Raw genomic sequence first — 12,623 nt, 5'->3', positions numbered from 1 at the left:
GACAATTTTATTATAAATTATAACATTTCTACAAAGACAGGCTTATTTATTGTTGTGGTATGAATAAAACAAACACTTCTGTGTTAAAACTGCAGGCATAAGTAATCACACAGTCAGCACATTCTCATATAACCCAACACCAGCTCAGAAGCACCTGCAGCCCAAGAATTATTTGATTTATTCTATTATTTTGTCATTATGTCTGTCCAATGTTGTTCAAAGCATGTATATGTTCCACAGAAGACAGAAATGCATAGTTTTGTAATGACATAAGGGTGATAAAAATTATAACAGAATTTTCATTTTTTTGGTTAACTATTCTTTTAACAGATTAGGGCTTTTTACTGATATGCTATCGGTCAATTTTCTTAACTCTTCTCCAACGTAGGGTTTTAGGCCCAAGGCAGGGAAACCCCCTTGGCAGGTAACCAGTCCATCACTCCTATTGTATTCTAACATATTCAGATATATAATTTACTTTTCATATCATACGTATGTGCATAAAATGAAATGTTTAGACATCTAAAGAAGACTATGCTAAACAAAATTATCACCAGCATACTGTTGGAAACCCTCAAGGAAGAACAAGATACTTAGAAAAATGTTCAGATTCTTCGTTGAGGAAGTGCAGTTCATAAAAAGGAAGGATGCATTGTATTTTATAAGCATGCAGTGGGAAGTCCTCAGAGATAAGAATTACCCTCGACTGTGGGCTCCAACCTAGTTCTAATGAATATCACCATTACCAAATAAGTTTTAAGCACCAACAAAAAACAGAGACTGGCAGAGACTCTCCAAATGTAAGCTTTATTTATCCTAATTATTAACTGATGCCATCATGTTCACCTTGAATGCCAAAATGTACATCATTTTAGCTTTCATGTGATGTTCTACAGAAAAGACACCTGATCATAAATTTTATTCCCACATAAAGCATACATTCAGAAACAAAAAACCTATAGAACAGCTTAACACTAAACTTGTAAGCTTATCGTTAAACCTTTTTTTTTTTTAAAGAACTGTTTTATAATAATTTACTCTTTTTGAACTTGCCAAGCTACGTAACAATTCAGTCATTATTTACAATATTATACTACACTAAAAAAAATTAGTCACTTCTTTCCTTTGACCATTTCTATTTATCTAAAATGTTCATTGTTCAGTGTTTGAGAACGGTCTTTGATCAAAAGAAGTTAATTGCGTCTGAGTGGCCTATTTACCTATGCAGTGGACCAGCACTAATATATCTGAGCACAACTTTTACATACAGATCATATTTTCTCTCGTGAAGGCTAAAATTTCTAAATCTCTTTTAAACGTACCTACATAAAATGATCAGTCTTTAAAATTCCTTATTGATGAAATGTTAGTGGATGTGGTAAGAGATGAGTAATTCATTCAATCCTATGTTGGCACCTCAAATAAAATAAAAAGATACCAACAGATCAACATTAATCAAAAATAAAATAAAAATACATATACCACTGGCTAAACATGATTTGACCTGACTGGTTGAAACAATGACACTATATGTAACAGATAACAGTGTCTGTTTTAAACAATTTAAAAAGTAAACAGAACAAAGACTCTTTCATACTGTATTTTTCCAGTGACACTTACTAAACAATGTCAATTACAATTTACAATATCATCAAACTATAAATGTTCTAAAACATTTTACTACAGTGTGTCAGTCATAAGATGTTTTTGCTTTGACAGTTTTAGCAACTTTGCAAAAATGCTGAATCACATTAGAATTTTACGCCCAGTGGACAAGAGAAAAATTACAGCCGCACTGAGGAGAAGAACTTTTACATGAACACATACAACACTGGCAGATCCAGAAAGCGGAGGTAGACAGAGTACAGAACATCTAAAGTGTTCTGTGGTAAGGCCACGACCAAGCAAACGCTTGTGCATGTATGTGTTTTTCATGATAATCCCACAGAAAAAATAAAATAAAAATCTACTTTGAGTATAATGTATTCATGAATTCAACAAGCAATTCAGACTTAAAAAAATGCAAAGGGACTGAAATGGGAATACCAAATTCCATATAGTTTTAAGAGAAATCATCCCATGCCCATATTCAAGTTAAAGACCACATCTTTATATCCCAACACATCAGAATAGACTGTAGCTCTTAATTTATCTTCGTTAGTAGATACCAAAATGAATACAACTTGAGCTTTGTGTACCCCTGCTACACAATGCAGCTTTTCAACTGATACTGTACCATGTGTTGATACAAGAACCCATTAGTGTCTTTTACTTTCACTTTGTCCATGATCACAAGTCTGTCACTTTATTTTCTACAGCTGCAGCGATCTGTTGAAGCCGATAGCCGAGCTGCATCTTCTGAGCGGTGGAATCTTCCTCCAAGGCAGTGATAATCTAACATATATAACACACACATGTGCAAACAGGAAAGAGGAGTTCAATTAGAGCATAAATACTTAAAGCAGCAGATATTAGTCCCTAAACATTTTTTTTTTTTTATAAAAGTGGTAACACTTTGTAATAAAGTTTCAATAGTTAAAGGGTTAGTTCACCCAAAAATGAAAATTAGCCCATTATTTACTCACCCTCAAGTCATCCTAGGTGTATACGACATTCTTCTTTCAGACGAATACAATCGGAGTTATATTAAAAAATGTCCTGGCTCTTCCAAGCTTTATAATGGCAGTGAATTGCCGTTTCTGTTTAAAAGTCCATAAAAGTGCATCTATCCATCATAAAAGTGCATCTATCCATCATAAAAGTGCTCCACACCACTCCGAGGGGTTAATAAAGGCCGTCTGAAGCTAAGCGATGAGTTTGTGCAAAATATTCATATTTAAAACTTTATAAAGTAAAATAATTAGCTTCCGGCCAAACGGATTCGACTTAAGCCTAAAGCGCAACAGAAGTAGTGTAGCGCGTAGTGTAAATATCAGCAGTACGTCACATTACTCGCATAAGTTGCGCTTCAGGCTTAAGTAAAATCCGTATGTTTGTTTGGCCAGAAGCTAATTATTTTACTTTATAAAGTTTTAAATATGAATATTTTTCTTACACAAACTCATCACTTCCCTTCAGAATGCCTTTATTAACCCCCCGCAGCCGTGTGGAGCACTTTCATGATGGATAGATGCACTTTTATGGACTTCAAAACAGAAACGGCCATTCACTGCCATTATAAAGCTTGGAAGAGCCAGGCCATTTTTTTATATAACTGATTGTATTCGTCTGAAAGAAGAATGTCATATACACCTAGGATAACTTGAGGGTGAGTAAATCATGGACTAATTTTAATTCATTAATTCATTTTTGGGTGAACTATCCCTTTAACTACTTTAGTTAACTTGAACTAAGAATGAAAAATAGTTCTACATTTATTAAACAATGTTAATTTCAACATTTACTAATACATTATTAAAATCAAATGTAATATTTGTTAACATTAGTTAATACACTAACATAAACAAACAATGAACACCTGTATTTTTGTTAACTAGATTAACAAAGATTAATGAGAAATGAGAAGCATATGCTATGGTTCAAAAGTCTGACGTTTATACGATTTTTTTATGTGTATGAAAATAATCTTATGCTCAGCAAGGCTGCATTTGTTTGATAAAAAATATAGTAAAAATTGTGAAATATGATTAAAATATTTTAATATATTCTAAAATGTCATTTATTCCAGTGAGGGCAAAGCTTTGGGTGTCTCAAGATCCTTAAAATCCTTCATTATTAATTGTTAAAGGGACAGTTCACCCAAAACTAAATACTCGCAATACATTTATTCGTTTGGAAGTTGCTGTAAGAATTTCTTTCTTCTGCTGAATACAAAAGAAGATATTTTGAATGATGTCTGTAACCAAACAGTTGATGGACCCCATTGACTTCCATAGGTTTTTTTGTCCATCAACTGTTTGGTTACCCATAATCTTCAAAATATCATCTTTTGTGTTCAGCAAAAGAAATTAATTCATACAGGTTTTGAACAACTTGAGCGACAGGTTTTGAACAACTTGAGCGGCATGCTGAATATGTACATAGTTAGTTCATGTCAACTTATAGTAGTTAACTGATCTTAACCAATGAAACGTTTGGTCACACTTTATTTTAAGGTGACGTAGTTAAATTGTACTTACTCAAGTAAGTACTGAGTAATATTAATGAACTACATGTACTTACACTTAACCATGTTACGGTTAAGGTTAGGGTTTGGTTTAGGGTCAGTTACTTATTATTATGCATAATTTACGGTTATTACTATAGTAAGTGCACATTTATTAGTAGTAACGTGTAATTACGTCACCTAAAAATAAAGTGTTTGTAAAGTGTTACCCTAAAAGCTTACACATTGTCTTTTTGATAAATATCAGCCTGTCATGACTCACCTGGTCGTAGTATTTGTTGATGTACTTATAGAGCTCATGAAGGGCCACCAGGTAATTTAATTCTCCAGAATAATTCTGACAATCAAAGCAAATGTGTAAATCTTATGAACAACATTTGTGTGCTGAAAAACATGACTAACCCATCCCTCTAACCCATAATAAATTCACCTTAGTCAATATGACTTTTTCAAATTTTACAACTGAAAGGAAGTAAACTGATGACGGACATACCCTGGAAAGCTCAGCCAAAGCAGAGTTCATCTCCTGATCGCTGGCAGAGATGGTCTGCTTTATGTCGGCATAATAACTGTGTAAGAAAAATAGTGAGATTCAGAACAAGATGACTTTCCAATTTAGCCTTCATATTAATAAAGTAGTGTAAAGTAATTTTACCGTTCCACCATCTGTTTATAGCGAGGGATATCTCTGGCATACAGCAACTTATTAATAGGTGAATCCTAGATAAATAACAGAATTGTTTTTTAAACTTTTCAATCTTCAGTCTTTCTATTGGCTTCCTGCTCCTTTCTCTGTGTGTCTCTTACCCTGCCGAGTTTATGCTCTGTGGTAGTGCAGGAGTCCATAAATGTTTGAGCAATTACTGACAGAACCGCGTCCACATTATCCGACACCTGCACATCGAAGATGAACTGAGGGTTCTTTACAATGTTGATCCAAAACCGCAGAGGCAAACTAGAACCAAAAGACAGAACCAAATCAGATCATGAAGAAAACTGCATGTGTTTTACATTATTACTCCACTCGTAGGCGGATGCTTGAGTGTTTTTATCCTCTTAAGGCTTTCAATAGCCCCTTTCACACATATAATCTTTACTGGTAAATTACCATTAGGAGATATCATGTGTGAACAGGCCGTTTTCAAAGATACTGGTAACATTACCAGTAAATTACCGACATGATGCTGTGTGTGAACAAAGATTGAAGACTTCCGGTATGAGCACATAGAAGGTGAGAATGCGCTGATGTAAGAAGTTTGCTTTGAGCCTAACATAAATCCCTGACGGTGCTGTTTACAGTAAGCTCCACTGCTTTTAATTGTTTTACAATGTAAACATGCGCAACATCATTCAACTCCCTACATTAGTCAACTAATATAATATAATTCACTTAAGGGAGTGAATTAAACTCCCTGAGTTTCATACTGAGTGCGCAGGAGGGGCTGCCGCTTTTGCATAGTTTGTGCTTGCAGACAGTTCCAGTAGTAAGATGAAAAGATTTATCTTGAACTCTGTCATGAAAACTATGTATAAACCTTAAACAATTTATCTTCGTAACACAAATTAAAAGATCTTTAATATTTTCTTAACATTTTGCTTTATCCATTCAAAGTCCACTACATCAAAAAGTACAACAAGACATCGAAAAAGTAATCCAAATGAATGGAGCGGTTTAATCCAAGTCTTCTGAAGGGACACGATCACTTTATATGATGAATTAATTTAATTTAAAAAGGATGAGAAAATATTAAAAATATCTTTATTAGTGTTCTGAAAATTATCAAAGTCTTATGGGTTTGGAATGTCATGAGGGCAAGTAGATGACAAAATCTTAATTTTTGGGTGAACTGAACCTTTAACACAGACATTGCAGGTTCAATGTAAAAAATGTGACCTAGGAAAAAGACATTGCTGATATGACAGTTATATTTATTGTGCATAAATTAACCCTCAAGTTTCTTGAGCGGAAATGCACCACCATTCCCAGACTGAATCTAACATCTTTTAGCATTTTATTTAGTTAAGGTGTTCACTAAATTAATTAGTACCTGTTTGTTTTCCAGATGTGAATAGTTTCAGAGTCTGAAATGCCATGGCGGGCTGCATGATCATCAAGCAAGTCAAAGAAATATTTGATTGCCAGAGGAACTGGCTGACTAGTGCTGAGAATAACCGTGAACAGATCATCCACAAACTTCTGCAGTGTACCCTACAGAAAGACAAAGACAGAGCAAGTTAACAGGTGTGTGTGAGTTCATTTGTTTTTTATATTCAGCCAGAGATATACAGGAACTGGTATGAGTTTGGCTTCTCTTTTATGTTTTTATCTTCTGGCTGTTTGAATGTGTGTTTGTTGGAATACCTTCATTGACAGTAGCCGTGTGAGATAGATTTCTGGTATGGTCTTGGCTCGTTCTCGTTCTTTTAAACTGCCTCGTCTGTGTTTGGGTAGCTCGGGCTCCTCGCTGGCCTTCACTAGATGCCACAGCCTCACTCCTCCCTCGTCTGCATCCTCTAGCATGGGTGTCTCTGCATAGTGAGAATGAACATGGTTAAAAAAAAATCTATATATTCCAGTGTTGAATATAGAGACCATAATAAAAATGGTAGTTATGTGTAAAAAAAAAAAAAAAAAAAGCACACTTTTATTCATTGGTTAATCTCATATATGTGTAGTATGTGCTATAGTAAAGCTACAATTACTTTTTTTAAAGGACCTCAATACAAATGTAGATATTTTCAAAATTTTATAACCCATTTTCCCTTGAAGTCAACTTATGTTTTGTACATTTTGTTTTTCAGTAAATTTTTTTGCAGGAAAAGACAGCAAGGCTGTTTTTCATAATTTTTTCCCCATTTTAAATGGATATGGAATGTGTGGAAGATAGAGATTCCGACTACAATGCCTAATGCACAGATCTTTTTATAAATCAAATTATTTTGTGCTGCCTATTGGATTTACTATGCTGTCAATAATAAAAAAAAAAATTTATACATTACTGTATTGTTTCAAAATTAATCTAAACAATCATGAGAAACAGAACCATGTTTTGTGCATGTGTGTGAACATGAACATTATAGATAGTCACATGTACTGTACTCACTCTCCCCTGCAATGTAGTCATGGGTATCATGGTGAATATGTTTGCTATGGCGTGGAACCAAAGCAACAGTTGCTCCATCTGGAACCTAAAATTCCCAAAATATGTGAAACATGAAAGTAAAAAAAAATTAAAGTATACTTGTATACAGTTTTATACATATCGAAATTATTCAACCCCCATTGCAAATAAGGTTTATTGCCAAAATTTACAGACTTTCAGCTGTTTGCAATGAACAAAGCTAACAAAAGTAATTGAAATAGCTTAACACAACAAATGTTTCAAGTCGTTTCTGCAAATTCAACTGAAAATGCTACTTTTAATGACTCCTGCAGTTTCAAAATTATTCAATCCCCTGAACAGAATCCCTCACAAAAGCACAAAGCTGCGAATCAGATTTCTATTGAAATGACTTGATTTCGCCCGCAAATATTTGCTGAGTGTGCCTGTAGAGTTTTTGTTCTGCGTCACTGTCACCTTTGGGTTGCTCACTAAGAGGATTTGTAAGGCACAATTTCCTGTAATCAAACATACCTTAACAAGCTAATAAATGTCATCAGGATTACTAGAAAGCTGCAGGTGAGTTTTTATCAGGGTTGGAGCTAAACTCTGCAGGACAGTGGCCCTCCAGGACCAAAGTTGCGTAACCCTGATACTGTATACATGAATAGCATTTTTCACAAAAATCACATTATACATTTACCAACAGCTTGACTGCTTGATTGTGTTATACCTTATAATGCTGGAGCGTGTTGAGGCGTTTCCAGTTGCCCTGAACCACAGATGTTAGGTCTTCATCTGAGAGGATCAGGTGACCTGCTACACCAGAGCGCCATTCTGGAAATGTCCAAAACAACATGTAAATTTAAAGACAGGGAAGGTTGAAAAGAAACAAATAAAGACTGAAAGAATGAATGAATGAATACAACTAGAGAGAGCACAGTGTGTTCAGATATGTAAGAAAGAGTGCAGACATGTACATTATGAATGTTCTCACTCACCCAAGTCCACGGAGTCAGTATGTGGTCTATGAGAGTATGAGGTGCCCTTGTAAACCTGGTCTAGTATCTTTTCTTTCACCTGGGTTATAGTGTCACAATCTAAAACTTTAGCAGCAACTGGCTGAGCTTCATTCACACCTATTCCTTGCATCAAGACATCCACAGTCTAAAGAGAAAAAGAATGAGAGAGAGAGTTAAGTATTTTTGTAAATCACATTTTTATTATCTACATTTTATGTCAGCACAATAAAACCTGCTTATAATTCTGTAATAAATCTGTGAACAGGTCTATTTATTTTAAATGTCCCCGTTGTTTTTTTCTTTTCTTTTCATTTTCTCTCTAAATCATTGAGTTCTGGTTAACCATAATATGTTTAAATTGCACATTTGTGTGAATGTATATGAGTTTGAGTAAAATGCAATATTTGACAGCACTGTGTAGACACCCACAGTTGCATAATTCAATGCATAATTCTTACAAACCCTTAACTTATACAATCTCCTGCTTCTACCTGTCACAGTGGGTTCAGGCTAGGATGAGGAGATGCAGGATCTAACTGCAGCTATAACAAAGATAATCTAAGCAGTGGTGGACAAAAAGTATTTTTACTTCGTACAGTACTTAAAGGGATAGTTCACCCAAAAATGAAAATTACCCCATGATTTACTCGACCTCAAGTCATCCTAGGTGTAAATGACATTCTTCTTTCAGATGAATACAATAGGAGTTATATTAAAAAATGTCCTGGCTCTTCCAAGCTTTATAATGGCAGTGAATGGCCATTTCTGATTTGAAGTCCATAAAAGTGCATCCATCCATCATAAAAGTGCATCTATCCATCATAAAAGTGCTCCACACGGCTGCGGGGGGTTAATAAAGGCATTCTGAAGCGAAGCGATGAGTTTGTGTAAGAAAAATATTCATATTTAAAACTTTATAAAGTAAAATAACTAGCTTCCGGCCAAACGAACATACGGATTTGACTTAATCCTAAAGCGCAATTTACGCAAGTAATGTGACGTACTGCTGATATTTACACTACGCCATGACGCACTACACTACTTCTGACGTCATAAGTTGCGTAAGTTGCGCTTTAGGCGGCATGTCCGCTTTATTTTAAGAAACATTTACTTCACTACATTCTAAAGCATAATATTTTACATTTTACTTCACTACAATTCCTAAAAAAAAACATCTTGTTTCATGTTACTTTGAACTGAAGAAATCATCACGTGTTCCAAGACACGACAGTGGTGTCCGATTCGTGAACGAGCTGATTCTTTTCAATGAGCCTGTCGAATCGATTTGCAAATCGCAACAAACGATTCATTTGCGAATTGAATCCGATTGCAACTGTTCTCGAGTCAACAACTCACCAAATGATACATTCAGAGCGAGTCTCCAGTTAACTGAATTCAGAATAAAACTGAAAATTATCCAAGAACCTGGAGATCCTCGGAACGTGAGTGCAAGCACAACCTATGGCATGAAAAGTAAAGTGTGATGATACACAGGGCACCTTTTTGAGCAATGTTTTGAGCAACCAGATGAGACACGGGGCGGGGCCCACGACCGATCTAAATGATCCATATAGAAATGTATGGCCCACGACCGATCTAAATGATCCATATAGAAATGTATGGCCCACGACCGATCTAAATGATCCATATAGAAATGTATGGCCCACGACCGATCTAAATTATCCAGATAGAAATTTATTGCCCATTTTCAATGGGAAAGTGCCCAAGCAACAATCGCTCGGCAAGATTGCCCAGCAACATTGCTCAAAAAGTTGTCCTGTGTATCATCACCTTAAGTCACAAATTATGAATTTTTGGCATATTTAGGTCACGACTGTCAGTTGTTTGTTTTCCTTATTTTTAAATACTATGCTATATTTTGTACTTTTACTCGGGTAAAATTGAAGTGGGGTACTTAATACTTATACTGGAGTAATATTTTATAAAAGTATCTGTGCTTTTACTCAAGTACTTGATTTGTGCACTTCGTCCACCACTGAATCTAAGGGTGTATTCACACCTGTCTTGTTTGGTTCGATTGAATCGAACTCAAGTTCGTTTCCCCCTTGGTGCGGATCTTTTGGGCAGGTGTGAATACAGCAATCGCACTCGGGTGCGGAACAAACAACTGTACCGAGACCCAGCTGAAGAGGTGGTCTCGGCCCGGTTCCAAATGAGCTCTGGTACTGTTCGAATTTCTGTCCAATGAATGGATGACCTTAGCACACGTGTGGTTTTGTTTACAAATTTTGGTTCACTTGCAAAAAGTGCAGTGTGAAAGCGAACCACGCCAAAAAATAAAAATAAAATCAACATTGTATTTGGTCCAGACCAAAGCAAGTGAACTAGCAGACTTTCCTGGTGTGAATACACCCTAAGGCAAAAGCATGGGGATAGAGAGAGAGAGAGATCACAGGAGAAAATAAACAACAGCTTTACATAATACATAAAGACAATACTTGACAAGGAACTGAGAAAACAGATGTCAATAAATGAGGCAAATGAGGAAGTAAATGAGGAACTCAAGACACAGGTGAAGATAATTTGTAACCAAAGAAAAACTAGCAAAGGGTACACCAAGTAAACAGGAATTAAAACACAGGAAAACAAGAACAGAGTGTATCTCAGATCTAAATTCAGACTGGCTCATCTGAGATGTTAAAACAGCTGAACCCTTTGTTTTTCCCTATTGGCAGTCAATTTATCAATTTATCAAATATTGTTATTAAACCATTTCACTTATAAATGATGTGCTAACTACTTTTGATTCAGTATCAACTTTGAAGTGCTACCTATTGCAATACAATATAGTCACACTATAGCAATGCTCGCCCACATATTTTGCTATTCTAACTGCTCTTATTTCTGTCATTGGTTTAAGTAGCAGTGGATGGTAATAGACAAGAAACGTACAGTTTTACACAATCATGCTGATAAAGTTTCTTCAGTCATTCGGCAATCTTGCAGCCTGAACCACTGAAGGGAATAGAGTTGGGAATCGAAAATCGATTCCAATTCTTTAATTGGATACTTCAGGTACTCGATTCCTCTTATTGATTCCTTTATGTGCATTTCAATGTGATTTTAAACCATTCATGCACACACAAAGAGCCGCCTCTCATATAGTGTGCAGTACTGAACTGAGTTCTCTTTCGCATCTTCTTGCACTTGAACGGACAAATACACACAAAATTATTAATTATGTCAAAATATCCTCGTAAACACAGTCGGTTTCATCTTAAGTGAACGTTAACAGACAACGCATCAGTGTATTCAGTCTTAAAATGACAGCTAATATTCCTGCTGCCGTTTGCGTCATTAACATTAATCAAAAAACAAAAGACAAAGAGAAAATTAACTCTCTGATCTTGACTGAATAATTTTTGTAACTATATATTTGTAATATTTCTATATTTTATAAATAAAGTGCAGTGTTTTTTTACGGTTTCTGTGCCTGAATACTAGACCTACCTGAAAATCTTAAAATGCTGTTTATTAGGGCCCAAACCCTAAAAGGGCGAAGACCATATTGTTTTTCATTTGTATCTTTGTTCAGTTGTATTTATTTGTGCTTACATTTATTCATTTAGCAGACACTTTTATCCAAAGCGACTTACAAATGAGAACAATAGAAGCAGTGAAACTAACAACAGGACAACAATATGTTGTTGTCCTGTTGTCCAAAGTGCTATGACCCCTCCCAGTTTAATCTAACACAGTACGTGTATTTTTTCTTTTTGTATTTTTATAAAGATAAAAGATATAGAATAGAAGATAAAGTGTTAGTATTAATGGATCAAGTGTTGCCGAAAAAGATGCATCTTCAGCCATTTGTGCTATTGCTAATTTGTTTATTTGTTCTAATTTAATTATTGTGTTTACTTGTCTTTAACAATGCTTGACATTTATATTAGTTAGGGTAGTTTTGCTGTGGTATTTTTGTTAAAACCATAGGCAAAAGTTAATTGTGTACGTCTTCTTTAGCTGGTTGAATTTTGTTAATGGTATTCAGCTGCAACGAAATGTTTAGCAAAAATATTTCTTCTTTTTTTTACCTTATTGGAATCGAAACGTCAAAATTCAAATGACACCCAACCCTAGTAGAGACCCCACCCTTACAATACTCAGAAGACAGAAACCCTGGTTTAGGAAACTTACTGGTAGAACCATGTTAAATCTATACTAATGTTTACACTATTTTACATTGTTTTTGTACTTACTATGGTAATAACAGCAAATTATGCATAATAACAAGCAACTAACCCTAAACTGAACTCTAATCTCTAAAACTCTAAAGTACATGTTGTTAATTAATATTACTCAGTTCTTATTTGTGTAATTACACTAGAACAGTAGCTTTATTTCCATCCACCT

At 35.1% G+C, this 12,623-nt stretch overlaps 1 protein-coding gene across 1 annotated transcript in view; it reads right to left on the bottom strand.

Annotated features, from left to right (window-relative positions):
* Window positions 1-788: 788 nt before the first annotated feature.
* Window positions 789-12,623, bottom strand: part of plxnb1b (plexin b1b) — a 52,729-nt gene continuing 40,894 nt past the window's right edge. The window contains exons 29-38 of the mRNA XM_082136668.1: window positions 8,229-8,394; window positions 7,961-8,064; window positions 7,231-7,315; window positions 6,489-6,655; window positions 6,175-6,335; window positions 4,934-5,081; window positions 4,782-4,846; window positions 4,620-4,695; window positions 4,389-4,463; window positions 789-2,394 (exon numbers count right to left, since the gene is read on the bottom strand). Coding sequence (XP_081992794.1) covers window positions 2,290-2,394; window positions 4,389-4,463; window positions 4,620-4,695; window positions 4,782-4,846; window positions 4,934-5,081; window positions 6,175-6,335; window positions 6,489-6,655; window positions 7,231-7,315; window positions 7,961-8,064; window positions 8,229-8,394 — 1,152 coding nt within the window. The 3' untranslated portion in view covers window positions 789-2,289. The remainder of the gene's footprint in view (window positions 2,395-4,388; window positions 4,464-4,619; window positions 4,696-4,781; window positions 4,847-4,933; window positions 5,082-6,174; window positions 6,336-6,488; window positions 6,656-7,230; window positions 7,316-7,960; window positions 8,065-8,228; window positions 8,395-12,623) is intronic.

The sequence above is a fragment of the Leuciscus leuciscus genome (genome assembly GCF_965113295.1).
Source record: "Leuciscus leuciscus genome assembly, chromosome: 14".
Lineage (NCBI taxonomy): Eukaryota > Metazoa > Chordata > Actinopteri > Cypriniformes > Leuciscidae > Leuciscus > Leuciscus leuciscus.
The sequence above is the reverse complement of the archived record's forward strand: the minus strand, read 5'-3'. Positions and strand labels throughout refer to the sequence as shown.